Source organism: Schistocerca cancellata, chromosome 3 (assembly GCF_023864275.1).
Source record: "Schistocerca cancellata isolate TAMUIC-IGC-003103 chromosome 3, iqSchCanc2.1, whole genome shotgun sequence".
In the NCBI taxonomy this organism is placed as follows: Eukaryota; Metazoa; Arthropoda; class Insecta; order Orthoptera; family Acrididae; genus Schistocerca; species Schistocerca cancellata.
The window spans coordinates 872,142,208-872,168,372 of NC_064628.1; the positions used below are offsets into that span (position 1 = coordinate 872,142,208).

The 26,165-nt window shown below is 41.2% G+C and overlaps 1 protein-coding gene across 1 annotated transcript in view; it reads right to left on the minus strand.

Annotated features, from left to right (window-relative positions):
* Positions 1-2,995: 2,995 nt before the first annotated feature.
* LOC126175943 (phospholipase A1-like) overlaps positions 2,996-26,165 on the minus strand; it is a 122,183-nt gene continuing 99,013 nt past the window's right edge. The window contains exons 6-7 of the mRNA XM_049923020.1: positions 7,364-7,514; positions 2,996-3,261 (exon numbers count right to left, since the gene is read on the minus strand). Coding sequence (XP_049778977.1) covers positions 3,192-3,261; positions 7,364-7,514 — 221 coding nt within the window. The 3' untranslated portion in view covers positions 2,996-3,191. The remainder of the gene's footprint in view (positions 3,262-7,363; positions 7,515-26,165) is intronic.

A 26,165-nucleotide genomic window follows, 5' to 3' on the forward strand; every position in this document is an offset into this window, starting at 1 on the left:
ATGGAGCTAGTCTGATGTGAGAACATTTGCATGTGGCAGAGAAAATGCAAGTGACCAAGATCCTGCTGGCAACAGCCTTAGGTGTTCACATTTGCCGGCCAGGGCACTGGCTGTGGGCGATGATGGTGCACTTGTTTTTCCCAATCACCACTGGCATGAGATACAAATGCTGATGTGGCGGATTGCGCAAACACTCATCTATGTAATGTTGCTACGCAAATTTAATTCAGTAAATCTTTGGCCTTTATTTCTATAATTTCTTTGTTTTTACCCATAAACAGTAGAGTTGGGTTATCTGCTTAACTAACTGGATACCCTGGTTCTTTCGTTGTGGTTTTTCTATGTTCTGTTTCATTGGTTCTGTTAATTGTACACATCAGGTTTACCAGTCTTTCAAGCCCCCTCCCCCTCCTGCCCCGCCTTCATGCCATATTAGTTTCCCTTATTTCTGATGATTTTTCACACATCTGTGAACATTCTAATGAATGTTAAAGGTCCAAATCTACTTAAATGTATGCCATCCTTTCCCAGGCAGTTTTTACATAGAAATTTGTTTGGGCCTATGTAGGTAACCCCAAGATGATCACATTGCTCTTTGATAGCAAAGTTTATTTTTGAGATATATTTATCATTTGCTTACCTTCTTTTCACAGTTTTGCCTGGATCCCTCATAGACACTTCTTGCTGCATGAATCATGTTTATTCTTTCATTTCTCAATTCTTCTTCGCTGCTGCTTCTTAATGAATTTGTTTCAACAGGTACAAAAACACCTTTGTAATTCCATGTTGTTCAGGATGCCGGTATTTAGACATTTGTTTTGAATTTTCAATATTTTTAAAATGTTTGCCGAGATGTTGCATTCTGATTCCATAGTTCTAAGTTTTATATGCTTTTATATATATGTCCCTCACTACTAGCACAACACTGTGACTATGTAGATAAATGTGATTCATATGCTGTAAATTATGAGTTTCTGTCAATCTGCATTTATAATTATCACTTACAGTGTGTACATTTTTGGACATCTCATGGCATTATGCTTCTGTGAAGATAATATTGACGTCTATTAGACCAATATGGTGCTAAGTACAAGTTTTTATGATATACTTCTTAAACTTCACAGAAAGGTAAGGCCAATCTCTAATGATTTATAATGTCCCACATTTTTTAGGCTTCTGAAGGTGATAGATTAATCTGCTGAAACCAGTAAATTGAAATAAAAAAAAATTGTGCAACTGATGAGTGAATTTTATTCTGAAATGTGTACTATAATTGTTGGGAAAATAACATTTATGAATAAAATCATAAATCACTGTGTCTGCAGTTTTTCTGAAATGTCATTTTTCCATAAATAAAATATCTTTTGTTCTCTGTGACTGATGCACTCTGAAATTGCTGTCACCACATTTTCAGATTTTTTCTTTAAAGTAAGTATGGATATATAGAGACATGTTCTATGATCACAGGTCAAACACAAGAATCCATCAAAATAAAAATAAATGAATCACTAATGCAATTAAACATAACAATGTTCTCACTTTCAATTAAAAGACTTTTCTTTTTAAAAATTGCTATTCAGTAAATGTATTTTGTGACTAAGTGTTTATTTAATAAAAAAAAAGAAAAAACATGAGATGAATATGAATTCAACAGTGGTTAGATCACAGGCTTCCAGAAAATTTCACAAGGGGCATATCTTCTTCTAGTGAAGGATTCTCCAACAGCAGTTCAGAATTCTTGATTCTTGATATCTTATATGAGGCATACAAGGAAATCCCTCATGACAATAAGTTGTGCAACTTGTGCTGTTGACAGCCTCATTATCTAAACCTAAGGGGTGACCCCGACACAGTCCACAGGAGTGACCCTGACACAGTCCACACCAAATGCATCATTTTTTTATGTGTGAGTACCTCTTATAAAGACTGAAACCATTGTAGCCAAAGGGACACACACAACACATATGCTCAAACAGATTGTCTGTTTAAGGTTTACAGGAACAAAAGTTGAGTTAATGTCAGTGTGAATCTAAAGCTCGTTCATTTCTTTTGAGACTGATGCTTCTGATTGTATGTAATATAATAATGTTAATCAATGAATTTGTTAATGCAGTTATATTTATCCCTATTTTTACTTATGGGTGTGAATATGGATTTAAACATAAAGTAGGAAATACAGTTTATTTTCCAAAATGAAGACATGATGTGTCTTGTCTTTAAAGAGCTGTCTACTGATACACTGGAGGTTAAATCATAATTATATAAGAGAAGCAACAACTCACCTTTTTATTACTAGCATGTGTCTATATTGTAGCATATATGGTAACTCATTATATGCCAGAAAAGAATGTTTCAAATGACATTAACTATTGTTAATAAAAATAAAATGTCAAAATTACACAGAGGCAGAGCGACTGGGAAACACTTTTCTTCAAGAAGTGAAATTCTTAGTATTACCTACTTACAGTATAGCAATACCAACATGTGAAGCTACTGCACCTTCAGAAAGGAAAGAGGGCTCTGTCAAGGAAAGTTAGAAAGAGTGAATGGTTAAGCTATTTAGAACTTGGTGTGATGACCCTCAAAAGCAAAAATTAAGGTGAAAGTGTGGGCTGTCAAAGTTAATACACTAATAAGTAATATGCCAGATTCAGTTATGAGATGACAGAAGGCTGAGGTAGAGAAGTATAGATGTATTAAAAGAGGAAAAGTGTGAAAAGAATGATGCAGTTAAGAAATAGGAAGAAAGGGAGAGAGGAAACTAGGGAAAATTAAAAAAGGGAGGTGGAAAGTTTTTTCCCAATTTTTTTGGTGGGGAGGAGGGGGGTGGGGATGGTGGAAGTTCATTGTTGGAGAGCAAGTTTCCATTTCCAAAGTTCCTCTTCAGTCATCATGTCTTGTAATTTTAACGGTGTTCTCAACTGAAATTTGTCTTTTAAACTGAATAAAAATGCCTCATTTTAGGACATTATATATTTCAAACAATGTACAAGCTTTTTCTAAAATGTCATATTTTTTCTTAATACATATTTTTTGTTCCATAAACATAATTTTTTGGGACAGAAATTTTTCCACAGAAGTGCATTGATTTAGATGACTATTCATGTGTGATAATATTTTATGCACTAAACTGCATCTTCAGCATCAATGTCTACCAGTCTTGTGGTCCTGTATTGCAGCATATGTTGTGCTCATCCTAATAAACCAAGACCATATGGTGATGAACTGGCAGTTTTCATGAAGTATACGCCTTTGGTATTGCTGTAACAAAGTATGTTTCCAACTAGTAGTACAGCACTGAGATAGGGACTTACAAGTTAGTTAGTTATTTACTTGTTCTACAGATGATGTGGAACATGTCATCAGAACAAACATAGAATACATACACTGTTGATACATAAAGGAAGGTCCAAGATAAAATAACAACAATATGGAAAGGACAGATTGCTACTCTCCACATAGAGGAGGCACTGTGTCCCAGAGAGGCACAATGTATAAGTCTGCTAAAATATTAAAGATTTTGGACAAAATCCTACTTCTGCAGTAGAAAACACACATACTAGCTCTGATCTTATGACCTGATGACAGAGGCTTCACTGCTGTCGTTATGAACTGAAGTGATATCAGGTGTTCCCCAGGGAAGCGTCCTGGGACCTCTGCTGTTCCTGATCCATATAAATGACCTGGGTGACAATCTGAGCAGTTCTCTTAGGTTGTTCGCAGATGATGCTGTAATTTACCATATAGTAAGGTCAACCGAAGACCAGTATCAGTTGCAAAACAATTTAGAAAAGATTGCTGTATGGTGTGGCAGGTGGCAGTTGACGCTAAATAACGAAAAGTGTGAGGTGATCCACACGAGTTCCAACCAAAAGAAATCCGTTGGATTTCGATTACTCGATAAATAGTAGATTCTCAAGGCTGCCAATTCAACTAAGTGCCTGGGTGTTAAAATTACAAACAACTTCAATTGGAAGGACCACATAGACAATATTGTGGGGAAGGCGAGCCAAAGGTTGTGTTTCATTGGCAGGACTCTTAGAAGATGCAACAAGTCCACTAAAGAGACAGCTTACACTACACTTGTTCGTCATCTGTTAGAATATTGCTGCACGGTGTGGGATCCTTACCAGGTGGGATTGACGGAGGACATCAAAAGGGTGCAAAAAAGGGCAGCTTGTTTTGTATTATCACGTAATAGGGGAGAGAGTGTGGCAGATATGATACACGAGTTGGGATGGAAGTCATTAAAGCAAAGACTTTTTCATCACGGCGAAATCTATTTACGAAATTTCAGTCACCAACTTTCTCTTCCGAATACGAAAATATTTTGTTGAGCCCAACCTACATAGGTGGGAATCATCATTAAAATAAAATAAGAGAAATCAAAGCTCGAACAGAAAGGTTTAGGTGTTCGTTTTTCCCGCGCGCTGTTCGGGAGTGTATTGGTAGAGAGATAGTACGATTGTGGTTCGACGAACCCTCTGCCAAGCACTTAAATGTGAATTGCAGAGTAGTCATGTAGATGTAGATGTAGATGTAGAATTACCTGGTGGAGTGCTCCTGTTACAGTGACTCCATTCCAGAAATCCAACATGATCTCCAGCCACTCCTCCAATCCTTAGGCCTATCCCAAAACTTCTCCTTGAGTCTGTTCTCTCCTCACTTCCACCACTCCCTGCTGTCCTACCTTCTGCATGCTTCCTAAATTCCATAAGCCCAGTCACCCAAGATGCCCCACTGAGGCTGACTACTGTACTCCCACGGAGGGAACCTCTGCTCTCATGGATCAACAGCTTCAGCCTATTATCCATAATCTACCCTCTTATATAAAAGACACCAATCATTTGGTGACTCTTCACAGTTCCTGTTTCTTTGCCCAGAATCCCAAACCCCTCGCCTGGTTCGGATCCCTTGACGATATCTTCGTGATTGTATGAGGACAACCTATCTGCATTACTGCAGAACCAGAACACCCACTCTAGCATTCACACCGCCTGACCCTGTTCAATCCAAGAAGCCACATTCCTCATGCAGACTTCAGCTTCAAGGATGTCTACATAAGTACCTCCATCCACATAAAACCTACCAACCACACACAATACTTCCACTTTGATATAGGCTCACCACTTGTCATCATCTCATCTGTAATGATGAAAAGTCCATCACCAAATATGACATGGATCTCATGGAGGTCTTCACAGACCAAAATTACTCTCCCAAGCTTGTCCAGAAACAGACCTTCTGTGTCTCTCCAGTCACATCTATCTTATCAATGCACTACAAGCCCTTTCCCCTTCTCTACCTCTCATCCCCCCCTCTCCCTCCCCTCAAAGCCTTCCAACACTGTAACTAACAGCCCTATCCTGTCCTGTCCCTGTATCTTCCAACAGGCAGCACTAGAATCTTCCTCCACCCCTATACTGCTATCACTGCCACTTCCCATCTCATACCTCCACTTCCCATCTCATACCTAAAGATCCTAACAGGTCACTACTTCATCAGACATAGTCACAGTCAGCCTTCAGTGCCCAAAAGAAGGACTTTGTCTAAAAGCTTTGGTAGGACAGCAGTCTTTTTCATTGTGCCTGTCTGCGACTCAACACCACCTCTATATGGTGAGTAGCAGTCTACCCTTTCCAGGCACAAAGGGTGGTCAGAAAAAGTCTGCAAAGCCTGTATGTATGTTGCAGGTAGGTTGTGCAGAGAAATGATGTTTCAGAAAAAAAAAAAAAAAAATGTTGCACTGTTACTGAGTTAATTATCATTGAAGTTAGCCAGTCAGGTAATTGCACATGCAAATTCAAGTGGCCAGCCAAATGTGTTCTTCAAGAGAGCAATACGAAAACTGGATATGGGACAGTAGTAAGAATTCACAGGTTAAGCAGTCTCATGCAGTATCATCAATGCTATAAGAACAACTAACAGTAGCTGTATCTGGTGGGATACTTGAACTTTTCAGTGCAGTGGCCTGATTGGCTAACTTCAATGCCAACTAACTCAGAAAAGGCTCAATATATCAAATTTTTTCTTAAATTATTTCTGTTTCTAACCACCCTGTATTGTAAGATGGAAAAATATTTATGGGGCTACATGCTGACCATTTACTGTTTTTTTCTGTACAAGTTATTTATATTCAAGAATTCCTCTAAGGTACAGAAGGAGGTGGTAAGACAAAGCAATTTTAATCAATATTTTAAAGCAGCTACTATCTGTCAGACATTTTATTTTTATGGGTAGATTGTCAAAGAGTCTTAGAGCTGCATATGTTCTTGCTTTCTGTGCCAAAGTTAGATATATTAAAGGGCAATAGAGATCATTTTTCTGTTGTACTGTTGCACATGTGAATATCTCTTAGTCTCAAACTAAGATAAGTTGTTCATAAGAAGTGTCATAATTTAACAAATGTACTATGAAGCTCAGATTTATATTGTGAACTCCTTAAAGAGATACCTGCAAGATGTATTTGTGTGAATCCCACACATAATTCTAATCACTTTTGTTTTTGCAAAATATACTTTTTGTGTAAGTTAGGAGTACCCCAGACTATTATCCCATAAGATATCAGTGAATGAAACTACACAAAATACATTAGCTTATTTACTTCTGTATCCACAAAGTTGGTAGTTATTCTTACATAAAAGTAACCAAATCTAAACATGTTAGTGGGTCTACCATATAGTTTTTCCAGTTTAAGTTTTCATCAATGTCCACACCTAAGAAGTCAGAACTTTCTAGACAATTTACCATTACTATTGGTATGCTAGGTTAATAGGAAAGGGAATGTTTCTAAGAGTACAGAACTGGAGAAGCTATGATTTTTCAAGGTTTAAAGCCAGCCCGTTTGTGCAGAATCAATCAGTATCTTTCAGAAAACAACATTTACTACATTCAAACCATTCAACACTGATCACATCATCTTAAGTTACCAGTCAAATGGCAGCATCATCATGAATCAATGTTTCAATGAGTTGACTAATTCTCATCTTCAAGCAAAGAGTGCGGTTTCAGTCAGACATAATTTTTCATAACTACTGTTCTGCAGCCTCCTGTGCCAATAAAGCATTGAGTGGGCCACCTGTATGCCGCCAGAAGATGGTGTCCAGCCCTCTGCTGGTGGGGGGGATTCCAGCCAATACATGGAAAATTATGGAGGAGATCTTTATCTAGCAGTAGATGTCAAATAACTGAAGATGACAATGAGAGAAGAGCAGAGCATACATGAGTATGAGGAAGCATACAAAAACAGATGGGCATCCATCTTCCCCAAAGACAAAACCTTAAGTGCACATGCAGATACAAATGATAAAAATAATCTTGTTCTCTCTCTCTTTGTGTGTGTGTGTGTTTTGTGATATTTTACCTGGGGTCAACATGTGCTCCCATGGCAGCCCATGGTCGTCCATAGCAGCTGCTATATGTTTCCCAGTCATCGCATTGGTACCCGAGAAAGGCTGAAGGAGATGTTACAGATTCAGCAAAATATTGTGTAGATCTCATATGTGAACAGTCTCCTGTAAGAAAATGGATAATTCAGTAACAATGTATACCAAACACCTAACACTGTAGGAATAATCTAAAGCATGTATCATATTTATCTCATTGTTTAATACATGAATAGAACAGGAGAGGGAGTGATTCATTCTGCTTCACAATATTTTGCACCATGCACTGTATGCAGTAGCCACCAGAAAGATCGCGGGAGGTGCACATTGGCACGGTGCGTCACGGACGGTAGTTGCCGCAAGTAGAGTCCCACCCACCAGAGGGCACGTGAGAATTCGGACACGACCTCTGCCGGCATAACAACAACAACAACTCCGGTCTACGCTAAGTGAAGTGCGACGTAAACGTGAACAGTGTTACTACACAATTGGCGACGAGTAGGGTCATTCTTTCGCGTGTTGCGTCGTTGTTCCGGTTTCGCAGCTTCTCCATGGCATGGAGGATTTAGTGCGGGTTTTGGTTGAGCAGCAGACAGAGCTCATGGCCACCGTGAAACAAGTGCTTCCGGCGTTGCTCTCCACGCCGTCTGCTCCAGCGCCATTCCCTCCTCCCTTTCCCCCATATGACGAGACGGCGGAGGATTGGGACGCATATGAACATCGCCTTCGGCAGCATTTCCAGGCGTTTCATGTTGCCGATGTGGAGGTATGTCGTGCTCTCTTCTTGTCTTGGATATCTCCCTCGCTGTATCAAGTTTTGCGGCAGCTAGCGCCGTTGCAGAAACCCTCGTCCTTGTCTTTTGACGCATTTTGTTCATTGCTGTCTTCATATTATCGCCGCCGCATGCATGTTGTGGCGGCTAGGGTTGAGTTCTATCAATGCAAGAAACAGCCCCATTAGTATTACCGGGCATGGGCCGCTACCCTGCACGGTCTTAGTCACAAGTGTCATTTTGTCACGGAGCAGTCGCGAGAGTCGTATGCCCATGTTATGGTACGCGACGTCATTGTTCGTTCGGCCCCTGATAGGGAGGTCCGGCAACGAGCCCTGCAGTTAGAAGACCCTTCCCTCGAGGAAGTCCTGTCCATTGCTCAATCGTATGAAGTCTCTCACGCAGCAGGTCAACAGCTGGAAGCGTGGTGCGACGTCGCGGCAGTTCAGGGCGGCGCGGCCGCGTCCACTGTGTCCGGGGTGGACGACGTGCGAGCGGTACAATCCGGCCATTACGGCCGCTCCCGCACGGCGCATAAACAGAATTCCGGCCGCCCGCCCCTGTTGCCGTCCTGCGCATTGTGCTATATACATCATGATCAGTCAGAGTGCCCCCAGCGTTGGGCCGTTTGTCGCAAATGTAATAAAAAAGGTCACATTGCTGAAGTTCGCCGCTCAGCCTCAAAAGAATCGAAGGAAGCAGGTACAGAGGACATGGACGTTGACATTCAGGAAGTTTCATTGGGCCAGGCTCCCGATGCATCGGCACGCAAACTCATTATCGAGGTGTCGGTTTGGTCGCGCCGGTTACAACTGCAAGTAGATACGGGCGTGGCAGTTTCGTTGTTGAATGCACAAACTTATTCCGACCTTGGATCGCCCCCGTTGGCGCCAGTTTACCGGTGTCTACGCAGTTATGGTAAACAGTTCATTCCCCTACTGGGTCAATTCACTACCGACGTGACTTACAAATCAGTCACTCGGCCAATTACTTTTATTGTTGTCAGTGATGCGAGCTCCGCTAACCTTTTTGGCCTGGATGCCTTTCAAGCTTTCGGTTTTTCTATCGCTGACACCGTACAGTTGGTCTCCGAAGACGTTCCCTATCAATCATTGGAATCTTTGATCTCAGACTTTCCAGATATTTTTGAGGAGGGCCTGGGGTGTGTTTCAGATTTTGAAGCTCACTTAACGTTGAAGGTGTTGGCTCGCCCGCGTTTTCTACGTGCGAGGCAGATCCCCTTGGCTCTCCGCCCTCAGGTAAAGGAAGAGCTAGACCGGCTGACAGCCCTAGGGGTCGTTCTTCCCATTTCTTCCAGTGAGTGGGCTTCGCCCCTCGTTATTGTAAGCAAGCCCTCGGGAAAATTACGTCTTTGTGGCGATTTCAAGGCCACCATTAATTCCCAATTGGTAGTGGACACCTATCCTTTGCCTCGTGCTGATGAATTGTTCTCTGCCGTGGCGGGAGGCCACTATTTTTCGAAAATCGATCTTTCGGAGGCTTATCATCAGATACCACTTGATGAGGACTCCAAACGGCTGGCGGTCGTCAACACCCCGTTTGGCCTTTACCAATACCAGCAGTTGGCCTTTGGAATATCCAGTGCCCCGGCGATATTCCAGCGTTATCTTGAGCACGTCACGTCGACAATCCCTCATTGTATTAATTACCTGGATGACATAATTGTTACAGGCCGCAGCACGAAGGAACACTTGCACAACCTTCGCACACTCTTTCTCAAATTCAGGTCTGTGGGCTTGCGTTGCAACCTGCATAAGTCAACCTTCTTCCAACCGTCCATTGAGTATGTGGGCTACACCATCTCTGAGCACGGCATCCAGCCACTAGTAAGTTTGGTCCAAGGTATTGTCGACCTTCCTCAGCCCGCTTCGCTGAAAGAGTTACAAGCTTTTTTAGGCAAGATAGCCTATTACCACCGGTTCATTCCCAGGGCTTCCACTATAGCCCACCCCCTGTACTGCCTTCTGCGCAAGGGTGTTCCTTTTGATTGGTCGCCTGCATGCAAGTGAGCGTTCACCTCATTGAAGGGCCTCCTCACGTCAGCCCCTTGTTTGGCTACTTTTGATCCCCGTAAGCTGTTGGTCCTGACTACAGATGCTTCGCAGTATGGGGTGGGGGCGATCCTGACCCATCGCAACGCAGATGGTTCCGAGCAACCACTGGTGTTTGCATCTAAAACGCTTAGTCCCACGCAGGCCCATTACTCCCAGGTGGAAAAAGAGGCTTTGGCCATTGTCTACGCTGTTACCAAGTTTCACCCTTTCTTGTATGGCACGAAGTTTCAGTTAATCACTGACCATAAATTGTTAATATTGTTATTTGGCCCTGCCTCTCAGATTCCGGATAGGGCGGCCCACAGACTACAGCGCTGGGCCTTGTTCCTCTCTAAGTACCATTATGACATTCATTTTCGCCCAACAGGACAGCATGCCAACGCCGACGCTCTTTCCCGTCTTCCGGTGGGCCCGGATCCTACGTTCGATCGAGAGGAGATTATGTGTTTTCATTTGGATGTGGCGTCCCGCCAAGTAGTTGATGACTTCCCGATCACTACTTCTCGAGTCACCAGGGAAACGGCAGCTGACCCGGTTCTCCGGCAAGTAGTTCGCCTCATTCAGCAGGGGTGGTCATCCCGCCCTCCGGGCCGGGCCTCGGACCCTCTTCGTAATTATTTTATTCTACGAGACCGCCTCTCGGTCTTGGAAGGAGTTCTCCTTCTGGCTACTGATGATACAGCTCCTCGCGTGGTTGTTCCTGCAAGTTTACGAAGGGAGGTCCTCTCGTTATTACATGCGGGGCACTGGGGTGTTTCCCGTACTAAAACCTTGGCTCGCAGACATGTGTACTGGCCCGGTATTGACAGAGAAATTGAGCACTTTGTGGCCGCCTGTTCCCAGTGTGCGAGCCAACAGGCATCTCCCAGGGCAGCGTTCTCTTCATGGCCGCCGGCAACCCAAGCATGGGAACGTGTTCACATCGATTTTGCGGGCCCGTTTCTCAATGGCTTTTGGCTCATTGTCATTGATGCTTATTCCCAATTCCCATATGTGGTTCGCTGCTCCTCAACCATTTCAGAAGTTGCAATCCAGGCACTAGCAAAAATCTTTTCTGTGGAAGGTCTGCCAATCACCCTGGTCTCGGACAATGGACCGCAGTTTATTTCGCAGACCTTAAAGGATTTTTGTAGGCGCTTTGGTATTCGGCACGTTTGCTCTCCCCCCTTCCATCCACAATTGAATGGGGAAGCCGAGTGCATGGTGCGCACATTTAAGACACAGATGAAAAAGTATGTGCACGAATTTCCAGCGGAGGAAGCATTGACGTTTTTCCTGACGGCATACCGGACCACACCAATGGGAGACCGCAGCCCCGCAGAGCTCCTCCATGGGCGTCAACCTAGGACTCTGCTGCACCTCCTCTGGCCTGGTCCTCGCCAGTCTTCGCAAAACGGAGTACCTGGCTTTCCACTGGGTATGTCGGTCTGGGCCCGTGGGTTTGGTCGCAATCCACGTTGGATACCCGTGGTGGTCCTGCACCGAAATGGCCGCCGGCTCTATACCTTGCAGGCGGGGGACCGGGTGGTATGTCGTCACCAAAATCAGCTACGTCCACGTTCGGGCACCCACCCTCCGACCTCTCGGACACCGGCTTCCCCATTGCCGGCGCCTGTGTTGGTTTCGCAGGGGACGTTACCTCCTCTCCCCGCTGTGACTCTGCCGCACTGTGATGGTTCTCAGCCTTGGCAGCCTCCAGTAGCTCCAGCACTGGCGTCGCCATCGTTCGAGATGCCCCAGTGAGAGCCGGCCCCCCTAGCAGGCCCGGTTTCTCAGGAGGCTGGTTCGCGTGTGGTCGTCCCTTCCCCATCGTCCCCGCCAATGGGTCTTGCCCCTCCCGAGGTGGAACGGGATCCGGAGTTTGACAGATTGTCGCCCGTTCAGTCCAGGGCTCCTGTTGTGGGATGACGGGGGCCCCTTCATGTGGGTCACTTCCAGCCGTATTGGAAGGTTCCGGCTCAAGGGTTGGCTGATCCCCTCAACTCCGGCCTTCCAATGGATGTGGAGGTCCTGCCCGACGCTCCACCTTCCGACACAGTGGATCACAGTGGCTTCACCCCCCAAAGGAGGAGGAGTGCAGTAGCCACCAGAAAGATCGCGGGAGGCGCACATTGGCACGGCGCGTCACGGACAGCACAAGTAGAGTCCCGTCCACCAGAGGGCACGTGAGAATTCGGACGCGACCTCTGCTGGCATAACAATAACAACTCCAGCAGCATGGGCCGTTCCCAGTCAGTTAACATCGGGCATGCCTAGGACACAGTCCCGGTCTACGCTAAGTGAAGTGCGACGTAAACGTGAACAGTGTTACTACACTGCACAATGAATTTCCTGAAAAGAGAGAGGGGTTGCATTAATAACCATAATATTCTTTCTGAGGTGACAAGGAAGAATATGGAATAAAAGAGAAAGGACACACATGAATAAGTAAAAATAGTTCACTCAGAAACAAAAATCTCACAAAAGCATTATGCACTGGGCAAATATTGTTACGCTGTGGGTTGTGGGATGTAGACTGTTGTAGCTGGTTTTATCTTCTCATGTGCATTGTGCCTGATCTGTTAGGTCAGCACTATGGTAATTACAGAAGTTTCTCCAGGGATCTCAAGATACACTTGTTTTTCTACATATTCAGGAGATGGAATCAGCTCCAACTTGAAAAAGCCCTGTTGTATTTGTTCTGTCCACTTATGTACTGAATGATACAATAGTTCAAGCATTTTGAATGTTACAGCATCCCACAGATCTGAATAAAATGTTTCAAGAACAACTGATCAGAAAGTAGTTGGCAAACATATACAGATAATTGTTCTGTAGTTTTTTACTGCTCTGCTGTAATGGTTGTAAATTTGAACCACTTACTGAATGCAATTCTAAAGATAGATTAGGCCTATAATACATTTTCCAAAATCTGTATTTACTTTTTTTCCTAATGTTAATCTTTTCCATTTTCTTATAACCATTCTTGCGCTGTTAGCAAAACCTAGTCAAATGTTGGAGTTTTTTTCTTTCCACAAAGTCTGACACATTTTATTAACAAGTATTAATATTAATGACATACCTATACAAGACTTTCCTATTTTTAAGACAAAGAGAGAAAACAGTCATTACATTTTAGAAATTATTTAGAGGGAAGCACAAGTTCTCCATGGTCTAGTGAAGAATAGCACACAAGACCTTTAAGATCTTTTCCCAGATTACATTTTGTTACTAACAATGGAAACTTCAGGTAGGAACATCAACAATATGAGGAAAAGGATAGATTGCTACTGACCATAAAGATGGCATGTTGAGTTGCAGACAGGCACAATGAAAAGACTGTTACACATTTAGCATTGGCCAAAAGGTGTGCCTGTCTGTAGCTGAATGCATTATGTTCTTGGTGAGTAGCAATATATCCGTTTCCTTATACCATTGTACCTAGTTACAGTCAATATTGCACAAAATTATCACTGTGCAATATACACATTTAGTCAAGGTTACATAATTGGTTGCATCTTAGCAAGGCAAAAGTTATGTTATTGCACACAGAGAAGAAGTAGTATTGATTTTTTTTAGTAAATAAAGCTATACTAAACATTATTGTCGAATGAAGGCTTTCACGACCGGGTGACATGGCTGTTGATATTCTTTCCGGGATGTGAGGTCGTGGTTCAAGAACTTTTCTGCTCCTTACGTTTTGTCCAGAACTGCGCTGGACTTCCTCAGAGGCGCTGCTCCGCTGAGTCTTGCCGACTGTCGGCAAGACTCAGCGGAGCAGCGCCTCTGAGGAAGTCCAGCGCAGTTCTGGACGAAACGTAAGGAGCAGAAAAGTTCTTGGACCACGACCTCACATCACGGAAAGAATATCAACAGCCACTAAACATTATGTTCAGAACTGATATTTTGCCTGACCGCACAACAGGTTGTGGCTTCTTATATTCATACTTCCTGCCTGTTTCCTTTCCCTCCTTTCTCCATTTGAAATTAAAATTGTTTCATATGCCCTGTGTGACCATCAGCCCTCTTTAAAATAGCTCACTTAAATCAGAAGGCAGCCTACTCATTTATCTATAATGTTAGCAATATTTGGACTTGACATGCAAACTACACTCCCAAAAATCTCCAGACATATATTGATGATTGATCTAAGACTGTCAGCCATGTGAGTAATAGTGTCTGTACCTCCTTTAACTATTATTATGTTGTTTAATCCATGAGGAAGACTGTCCGCTAAGTTTTCATCCAATGGAAGTAGGTTGTACATATGTGTATGTGTATGCATACACACAAAACTTCACTATCACACACAAATAAATACTGTTCAAAAGGTATCAGCCATATGAAGACATTCATATCTGAGTTCCACAATGTGTATATCATAATTCATAATTCCATGATACCTCCTTTCACCCCTCCATTGGTTACTGAGACTATTGTTTGTGCTACAATGATTTAACTTATTTTTTCATACATTTAATGGTTGCTGAGCAGTAAAATCAAAAGGAAATGTTATCACCTCCTGATGTATCATTCTGCCTCTGTTAAGACATAGTGAATTAGATGATAAGGGTGTCTGTCGAATTGTTCATGGTGTATACTTTCGTCCTTGAGAACTGGTATCAGTTACTTTGAAGAACTGACTGCCAGATGAATAAGCAATATCACGAAGTAATTTGTGGGTTGCAGTGCAAAAATTTGGTATCAGTAATAAGTACGTCCAGGCAGTAAGAAACTTACATGATGGTTACAACAGTACGATCAATGTAGATACTAAAATTTCCCAAGATTTCTCTGCAAACAAGGGTCTAAGACAAGGGTGCTCATTAGCATCAACTTCAAATAAAGTATACTTAGAAGAAGTTTTGCAGAACTTGAAAAGAAAATGTCATGGAATGAGAACCCATGTAGGACAAGAAATACTGTACAGCAGCAGACAAAGATGACTCCAGTTATATGTTCAGCAAACTGCACGAAGAATATTGAAAATGGGGACTGAGAATAAACTTCAAAAATATGGAATACATGGTAGTGGATGGAGACAAATGAGATGACTTGGTTGCAAAATTGAAAATGTCTGTATATTTAAATAATTGAATTTCACTTTTATAATGAATTAAATAAGCACACAAGACATTACAAGTAAAATTTGGCAAGGAAAAGACTAATTGACTAACTTACTCCTTGCTAAGGAATGACAGATTACAATAAAAACAAAAGTCTTGCTGTAAAAATCAATCATAGGCCATAGACAACAAAATATTAACTCATATTGCCACTTGCAATGGATGGATAATAACCAATGGCAAAAAAGTATCCATGAATGAGCACAAGCTGAGTGGAGAAAATTTGGAAGTAGAAGATGGTCAAAAGGTATTAAACTACTAACTGCTTATATGTGTTTTTGAAAAGTTTGATCTAGATTTTGTAGGTTCCCCAAACTGCACAATTATGAATGATAAAAGTGGATACTGCTATGTATTATGTAACCTGTGAGTGTTCCTTGTGGAGCACTGCAATAAGCTAGAAAAGGGAGTAGGACAGGTATTCTTTTCAGCAAAGCAGAAAGCTTATTGAAATGGATTGCTCTTCAGCATAAGTCACAAATGAGGAATTTCAACAAAACCAGTCTTGGTGGGAGAAGGGGGGAGGGGAGGAGGGAAGACAATGAAGGATGGAGAAAGGTAACAGGCAAACAGTAAAAAGGGGTGATTAGCAGAACACTCTATTTACTAAACTGAAAACGTATGTGACCTATTACCTAAGATAAGCAAGGAAAAGCTTCATCCAGCTGGCAACAATAGATAGTATAAATATTTGAGACACATTTTGTTGGAAACAAGATTTTTCTATTACTTGCATCTCAGAGTAGACTATATAATGTACTGTAGCAGAGCACTCTTATCATTTTATTTTCTCTTTGGTTTTCTGTATTGTTAATGTGCCTTGCTGTGCTGGTACTGTGAACGGCTGAAAGCAAGGGGAAACTACAGCCGTAATTTTTCCCGAGGGCATGCAGCTTTACTGTATGGTTAAATAATGATGGCATCTTCTTGGGTAAAATATTCTGGAGGTAAAATAGTCCCCCATTCGGATCTCCGGGCGGGGACTACTCAAGAGGACGTCGTTATCAGGAGAAAGTCGAGGCACATGAAAGGGAAGCAGCGGTTGGGAAGGGAGTGAGACAGGGCTGTAGCCTCTCCCCGATGTTATTCAATCTGTATATCGAGCAAGCAGTAAAGAAAACAAAAGAAAAATTCGGAGTAGGTATTAAAATCCATGGAGAAGAAATAAAAACTTTGAGGTTCGCTGATGATGTTGTAATTCTGTCAGAGACAGCAAAGGACTTGGAAGAGCAGTTGAACAGAATGGACAGTGTCTTGAAAGGAGGATATAAGATGAACATCAACAAAAGCAAAATGAGGATAATGGAATGTAGTCGAATTAAGTCGGGTGATGCTGAGGGAATTAGATTAGGAAATGAGACACTTAAAATAGTAAAGGAGTTTTGCTATTTGGGGAGCAAAATAACTGATGATGGTCAAAGTAGAGAGGATATAAAATGTAGGCTGGCAATGGTAAGGAAGGCGTTTCTGAAGAAGAGAAATTTGTTAACATCAAGTATAGATTTAAGTGTCAGGAAGTCGTTTCTGAAAGTATTTGTATGGAGTGTAGCCATGTATGGAAGTGAAACATGGACGATAAATAGTTTGGAAAAGAAGAGAATAGAAGCTTTTGAAATGTGGTGCTACAGAAGAATGCTGAAGATTAGATTGGTAGATCACATAACTAATGAGGATGTATTGAATAGAATTGGTGAGAAGAGGAGTTTGTGGCACAATTGACAATAAGAAGGTACCGGTTGGTAGGACATGTTCTGAGGCATCAAGGGATCACAAATTTAGCATTGGAGGGCAGTGTGGAGGGTAAAAATTGTAGAGGAAGACAAGGTATGAATACACTGAACAGATTCAGAAGGATGTAGGTTGCAGTAAGTACTGGGAAATGAAGTAGCTTGCCCAGGATAGAGTAGCATGGAGAGCTGCATCAAACCAGTCTCAGGACTGATGACCACAACAACAATGTGTCTGTTGAAAGTGTAACTTTGAAAATGTCACTGTTTGTTCATGTTGTTCTCCTATGTGAATAAATATTGAAGACAAATTATCTTTGCCGTTTAACAATCAACTTACAACCAGAAAACTGTTCATCAGGTTATGGGCAAAGATACAAAAAGTTAAAAGTGTCCTCATTCTGCAAGAATGTGTTTCCCAGTTTAAAAGACTGAAACAAAAATATGTTGGAAATGTGAAAGTTTTTTACCTGGAAGAATTTCAGAAACCAGAAATTTTATATGGAAGCTTTTCTGGGTGAATTAGATTTGTTTCATCTCATCACAGTTCAGTACATGGAACAAGGGAAATTTCTGGAAATTAAGTTGGTCAGGTAGTGGGTTAAAAAAGAATAACAATGTAACAACAACTATTTTTACTATGCTTAACAACATATTAATTTGTAAACTACTATGAGGAGTCATTAAAAAGGCTCAAGAGTAGCTCTATTTATAAGATTTACATATCTAGGTTTGATTTAATTTGATTGTTCAGGGAGAAAAAAACCATTACTCCCACCAAAACTGAGTTTATTGTGTTGTTTTACTCACTGTGATTCTAGAAAGCCAACCAGTTCCCTTAAAGAGTTGTAGTGAACCCTTCACTGGCTACTTATTAGACATGATGACATAATTTCTTCAGGGCTTAAAGAGCCAAATTCTGTGGCTTTTGACATCAAATGCTTTTCACTGGAAGATTAGATGTCATGTGGTTTCATCCCCCTTACCACATAGTCTACACTTAGCAGCTTCTTTCTCTATACCCATTATGTGTAGATGTGGCTTGACGTTCACAGTGACAATTATTAGTCCTGCAAATAATGTAATCTGCCTCCTGTTCAAGTCTAAGATTACAGAATGTCTCTTGAAACACAGCTTTTGTATAATTAGAGAAGGAGTGGTACCTCACATAGTATGTGAAAACATTTTCAATGGAGACTCTTGGTATGCATTTCTTCATGGAGGCATGCACCTGATAGCAAAAGAGCACAGAAGAAGAATTCTTGCAGTTTACTGCCTGAAGCAAGGGATGGTCGGCAAGCAGCGCTGGATAGAAAGTTCAAAAATGTTTATTGACATGGAGCATGCCACCTCAGTATGTACCATTTCTGTGCTGTCATCATGATGTACTCTGGCTAATCAGATGCTGTCCTCTGGATAAGTCGGAGCCTCACCTGTTTTATGACATTCAGACTTGGCCCCTGTTGGCAAGGATGGAGGCATTCTTCAGAAGCTTAGGATTGCACCTGAATTTGATGCATCAATTATGCTGAAAACTTTTTATGCATTTGTAGACCAATTACATTTTCCTAGTGCCTTATTAGTGAACCAAAGTCTTCTCTATAGATAACTGCATAATCTGCAAAAGGTATGAGAATACTGTTAATATTGTCTGCCTTATAATTAATTTACAACTTGAATAGCAAGAGTCCCAATACATTTTCCTGGCCCATACCTGAATTTACTTCTACCCCTGTTGATGACTTTCCATTCAAAATATCTTGCTGTCTCCTCCCTGCCAAGAAATCTACAGTGCAGTCACAAATTTTGTTTGATGACGAACGTTGTGTGAGAAAAAAGTGGGTTTCACACAACCAATGTTTTCTGGTTGTGGATGTATGGATCATTTCTGATACCCTTCTAGTAAATGGTTTTGACTTGTGCATCCTAATTACTGAGCACAGCCTTTTGGTTTTTTTTCCGGGGGGATTTTTGTGTGTGTGTGTTGTGGGGAAGGGGGGGGGGGAGCACATCTGTGGTGTGTTATGTTTAAAATGGGAGCTAATTCAGCAACAAATTCTGTATACAATCTAACAGGGATTTTATATCTCTATTAATCTTTTCATTAGTGTAAGAATTAAGCTGTAACAGTACTCCTGTATCTTATTTTGTAAAGGAGCATTTGGAAACTGAGTTCAGTATTTCTATTTTTGCTTTGCTACTCTCAATTAATGTTCCTCTCTTATCTACAAATATCTGGACACTAACTTTGGCACCATTGGCAGTCTTTACGCATGACCAGAAGTTGTCTGGTTTTTGTAAGAGATCTTTTGACAAGATTCTGCTATAATAGCCATTGTAGGCCTCATACATTACCTTTTAGACGGCCAAAAGTATTTCATTCACCATTTTTATAATTATATCTCTACACATGTTTTTACACTTGTTATGCAGTAGTTGCTGTTTCTTTATTTTCTTTATAAGTTGTCTTGAATGACAGCAGTAGGCAGCAATCTGAAGTCTGTATTTACAAGTCACAAACTGTATACAACAAAAGAGTTTACAACAAGTCGTATATTAGGAATCAGCATTACCGATCACCAATATAAATGTCTTGACTACATCAATTTCCAACATCGTCACCACCCTGGTTAACCTCCATGGGATGATCAGCTGAACTGAGCGTGCTATCTGCTGCCCTGCCGATGTGCACAGTATTATTTTCCTTATTTTATTGTCTCTTCCTGTACACAACTTTTTATTTTCCCTTTCCTCCAGACATGTCCTGTGCATTTGTCCTCTTGAACCAAAGCCAGATCATCAGGTCAGAAGTCAATACATCTTGCACATGTGCCTCTGACTTGCACAAAAGCTCAAAAACTCTATGAGATATTCCATGGTCCATCTTTCCTCAGAGGCATCTGCTAGTTATTGCTGTAGATAAATTATTTGGTCAAACAGTGTGTGACTGCAGTTTCTGGTCCAGTGGGAACATTTAACTGTCCTTTGGAAGTCATTAACAGAGATTGTGCATCATCTCTTGGAGAGGTAGCCCTTGAGTTCACTGCAGCTTCAGTACTGACCAAGGTGGAAAGAGCTGTTCTGCAGTTACTCTTGATTGTCTCAACCTTTCTGTAAGCATCACTTGATGATGTCCACCATCTTCTTCCACCATCTTCTCTGGAAAGATGCCCATGTTACAATAAACTTCCATATGATTTTGTTTTTGGCGGGGAATGATAGGTCTCTGAGGTGGTCAATGTGTTGCATAGCTCCAAAAATACTTTGTTGTCAGCATGAAAAGTCTTTGCATTGGCAGTGTAGGATGTGTGTGGCAATCCACCTCTATTAGTTAAGCTCTGTAAAGCCATAAAAAAGTGCCAATATTCATGTTGGAGCAAAGTTCTGAATGTATTGTGTGGGTTGTTGCACAAGTGAAGAGTGTTATATAGGCCTTTTCCATGGTCATGCCTATACTCATGTAGAGAGGACCTGAAAAGTCTATGCCAGTGACAGTAAAAGGATTCAACAATGTATTTGTTCTGTAAGTGGGGATCTTGGCTCTTTCCTCCGAACATGCACAGATTAGATTTGATTGCCAAGAAGTCCCCATGTTTGATGATCTGTTGGGATATCACGTCTGGGAGAATGTCTCCAGTGATTAGGATATATATATATATATATATATATATATATATATATATATATATATATATATATATATATATATATATATATATATATATATATATATATATATATATATATATATGAATTTCTGTTAGCCTGTTACAGATGAAAGTCTTCTGTCAATCAGAATCACTGTGTGTCCAGCCTAGGGTGACTGTAGTGTCTATCCACAACAATACCTTACGCGAATCATTGTGTTGCTGTGTAAAACACTGTGGATGTACTGAGCTGCAACATATGCTCATCCTGGAGTATCACAAAATATGGAAATCTGAACATTGTGATTTTTACTAGTTGATATCCATCCATCACAGGATACAATTGCAAGACAATGAAGGTAAAGTGGACACCCAAGTATTACATCATGTTGCCAGATAGTTGGGTAGCAGTTCATTTCAGTCAGTTCCCCTACACCATGTTTTGCCATGGTTGACACAGGAGAGAGCAGTCCTCTCTGCCTCAAAAGGCCCAACAGTACTGACTGAGTGCCACCTCATACTCTCAACAGGCACCACTGGATGTGGACATCGAGGGCATGTGGTCAGCACACCACTCTCCCGGACCGAGCGAGGTGGCGCAGTGGTTAGCACACTGGACTCGCATTCGGGAGGACGACGGTTCAATCCCGTCTCCGGCCATCCTGATTTAGGTTTTCCGTGATTTCCCTAAGTCGCTTCAGGCAAATGCCGGGATGGTTCCTTTGAAAGGGCACGGCCGATTTCCTTCCCCATCCTTCCCTCACCCGAGCTTGCGCTCCGTCTCTAATGACCTCGTTGTCGACGGGACGTTAAACACCAAGATCCTCCTCCTCCACCACTCTCCCGGCCATTGTCGCTTCTTGTGATCGGAGCTGCTATTTCTCACTTAAGTGGCTCCTCAATAGATAACAGTGCTAGTGGATCATAAAATTTAGCTATATTAATTTTCTGTGACACCAATCATGTTAATGCAGAAGCTAGTCATTGTCATGTTGCAGTATATGCCTGAAACTTGAGTATCTCTATTAACATCTCACCCTTTGGTTCTCCACATGTCTGGCACCTGATTTGAAGTAGTGGTCCATTTTGTTAATCGGAAGTTCAATAATTTTAAGAGAACTGTTAGTTCATAATACATAGCAATAGCTTCATTGTTGTTTTTTGAACCAAATGTGAAGTTGTCCATTAAAACATTGAGAGTTAGTACCTGTGTGGCAATGGAAAATGCAGTCTCATGTCTAGAAACATGTTCTTGTAGCATTGTCAAAGGTGAGAATGAACTGCTGTCAGGTCAAATGGAAGTCTAGTGAAATACTAAGATGTGTAAGATGTTAGTTTGTTGATGGTATGGTAGTTTCCATGACTATCTCGAAAAACATTATGCCACAGAAATCTTGTCAGATCCCTGACATCTTAATGCAAGACATGTTGCAGAAATGCTTACAGAAATTGCTAATGGTAGCCATAGGATATAAACAGAACTGTAACTAAACAGCAAGTATTTCTGGCAGAAGATTTTGCCCCATCTCTTTAAAGTGTTGTTAGAGTGGTGCATTGATCTAGTGAGAAGATCCATCGAAAATGATCCTCCACTTTATTTTACCAAGTTTCCTTCTTGGCTGCCTTGTGTTACTTGGGTCTTCAGGAGGAGCAAGTCCTACCTGATACTTTGTAATGTAAAAAAAAGGTAAGGTTCTGCTTTCTGGCCCTAGTAGGGCCAGTTGGGTCCAAGCAACCACTGTGCTATCCTCTGTCGGTGGTGTCATCAGATGAAAGTATGGAGGAGTATGTAGTAGGCACACCTCTCTCTTGGCTGTTGTCTGGTTTCTTGATCTTAGAAGCACTACCATACAGTTGAGTAGCTTCTCAGTTGACTTCTCAAGGCTGAGCAGTACCAGGATCAAACCTGCATCCATAAGATGGCATTCAGCTGTGCTGACCTCTCAGCTATTGGGGCAGCTGTTTTATAATGTAGTTCAACATAAAATAGTGTTAAATGTCCTTTAAGGAATCATTGCTAAGAAGTATTTTAAGCAAACTAAATAAATCTACTTTCTGCATTCAGTTCTTTCATAGAACATAGAATAATATTTTGTTTCTTAGACAAACAAACAGCTCTATGATGGACACCCACAAGATAAGATACCTGAAATTCTTGAGGGAGGACAGAATCTTTATTGGTCTTTACTGTATCACAATATGCAGTTACGCCAGTTGTTTGTAGATCCAAGAATGCTCTCAAATGGTCATCTGTTAACTATAGATGTGGATCAATGACAATCTTCCAGTAATAATCACTAACAATTAAAAGCTCAATGGTCACATTTTCTTCAGTATCTGTCTCTGGATCAGCTAACTGCTGTGTGTGGACATGTGCCATAGTCTTAATATCTTGTGTAACTCTGGGCTGAGACATGAAGCAGTGGTCACTTTCATATGTACAGATTTAAGTCATAAAATTAGTCCACACTCCTCTAATTTCTAAACTGACAAGGTTATGCTGTTGCTAGGATCTAGTCTGAATTTGAATGTGTAAATACTAAGCTTTCATTGGTCCAAGGCAGGCAGTTTCAAGTCTTGTGTTACAGTTTTGCTAAGAAGGATGCTTGGTTTCCATTGCCCAGAACACATTGAGTACATTTACTTGTCCTTTCTGTCCTATGTTGTGTGCCCAAGTTATTTGCAAGAATGTGAAGTTTGGTGTAATTGTGTTTATTTTACTGACAGATGTGACATTGCTCTGTGCTGCCGAGATCTTACTCAATTAATAAATTAAGTGATTCCGGATTCAAAAAGCATATAGGTTAAATAAATTCCAAATAATCCAGGAGAACTTGTACAATTCTATTTTTATCATCATAGTGTCCTTTGAGGATTCTCTTAGTTTCTTCTTACATGTCATAGATTACAGTGATATCATTAGCTAAATACTTTGGCTAGAAACCACACAAAAATATGTGTTTATGAACAGTGGATATTCTGGGATCCTGATCAATTGACTGCTGAAACTGTTCCCAAAAATGAGCCCAGATCACAACATCTCAAGAAAATATCTCACATTTTGTAGTGGACAGTCTGATATGATGGTTGTGGCAGGTTATTCATCACTGATGGTTTTGTGGGTCATGGAATTCATCAGCTTCCCTTCTATTCCGCATGGTGTGCTTAAGATATTGCACTTGGCTGGGTATATATATTCATCAGATTTGGACACATCAGCGCTCTAATCAGTGTCGTTGAGAAGGTTGTATATTTTGTTATCAATGTACGTAAGTGTACACAATAGTTCCTGTAATCAATCTTTAGAAAATTCACAATATTCAGTAGGGGTTGTCTCATTAAAGTTGTGTACTTAATTCAAAATACATTTCTGTGCCAGACATCATGATATGATTGCAATTGTCTTAGCAGGCCTAGGTAAAAGGTGGATTGATAAACAACTAACAGATGGCAGCATTACCCATTAACAATCTATGGGCATTGTGCAAGATCTGAAAATCTGTTAAAAGTAGCAACTGAGCAACTACAATACACTGCAAAATGTGTAGCACAGTAATTCAGTTAAACTTAGCTGTGTATGCAGACAGTCATCATCGGAAGGGTCTGTTACCTGGCATGACAAATAACTGCAGTGAGCTCTCATATTATTGTCACATGAAATGTGTTCAAAAATCATCTACATCTACACCTTGCAAACCACTGTGAGCTGCCTGGCAGAAGGTACATTCCATTGTACTAGTTATTAGGGTATCTTCCTGTTCCATTCACTTATGGAGTGTGGGAAGAATGATAGTTTGAATGGCTCTCTACATGCAGATTATTACTCTAATCCCATGATCTCTGTGTGAGAAATATGTAGGGGGTTGTAGTATCACCCTACAGTAATTATTTAAAGCTGGTCCTTGAAACTTTGTAAATAGAGTTTCTTGGGATAGTTTATGTCTGTCTTCAAGAGTGTGCAGGTCCAGTTCCATCAGTATCTCTGTAACACTATCCCATGGACTAAACAAACCTGTGGCCATTCATGCTACCCTTCTCTGTATATGTTCAAGATTCCCTGTTAGTACTATCTGGTATTAATCCCACACATTTGACAATATTCTAGGATGGGTTGCATGAGTGACTTTTAAACAATGTCTTCTACCAAGAAAGTTATTTTGCTCCCCAAATAGCAAAACTCCTTTACTACTTTAAGTGTCTCATTTCCTAATCTAATTCCCTCAGTATCACCCGACTTAATTCGACTACATTCCATTATCCTCATTTTGCTTTTGTTGATGTTCATCTTATACCTTCCTTCCAAGGCACTGTCCATTCCGTTCAACTGCTCTTCCAAGTCCTTTTGCTGTCTCTGACAGAATTACAATGCCATCGGCGAACCTCAAAGTTTTTATTTCTTCTCCATGGATTTTAATACCTACTCCAAATTTTTCTTTTGTTTCCTTTACTGCTTGCTCAATATACAGATTGAATAACATCGGGGAGAGGCTACAACCCTGTCTCACTCCCTTCCCAACCGCTGCTTCCCTTTCATGACCCTCAACTCTTATAACTGCCATCTGGTTTCTGTACAAATTGTAAATAGTCTTTCGCTCCCTGTATTTTAACCCAGCCACCTTTAGAATTTGAAAGAGAATATTCCAGTCAACATTGTCAAAAGCTTTCTCTAAGTCTACAAATTCTAGAAACGTAGGTTTGCCTTTCCTTAATCTATTTTCTAAGATAAGTTGTAGGGTCAGTATTGCCTCACGTGTCCCAACATTTCTATGGAATCCAAACTGATCTTCCCTGAGGTCTGCTTCTACCAGTTTTTCCATTCATCTGTAAAGAATTCACATTAGTATTTTGCAGCTGTGACTTATTAAACAGATAGTTATGTAATTTTCACATCTGTCAACACCTGCTTTCTTTGGGATTGGAATTATTATATTCTTCTTGAAGTCTGAGGGTATTTTGTCTGTCTCATACATCTTGCTCACCAGATGGTAGCGTTTTGTCAGGAATGGCTCTCCCAAGGCCGTCAGTAGTTCCAATAAAATGTTGTCTACTCCCGGGGCCTTGTTTCGACACAGGTCTTTCAGTGCTCTGTCAAACTCTTCACGCAGTATCATATCTCCCATTTCATCTTCATCTACATCCTCTTCCATTTCCATATTATTGTTCTCAAGTACATCACCATTGTATAGACTTTCTATGTACTCCTTCCACCTTTGTGCTTTCCCTTCTTTGCTTAGAACTGGGTTTCCATCTGAGCTCTTGATATTCATACAAGTGGCTCTCTTTTCTCCAAAGGTCTCTTTAATTTTCCTGTAGTCAGTATCTATCTTACCCCTAGTGAGATGAGCCTCTACATCCTTAAATTTGTGCTCTAGCCATCCCTGCTTAGCCATTTTGCACTTCCTGTCGATCTCATTTTTGAGGCATTTGTATTCCTTTTTGCCTGCTTCATTTAC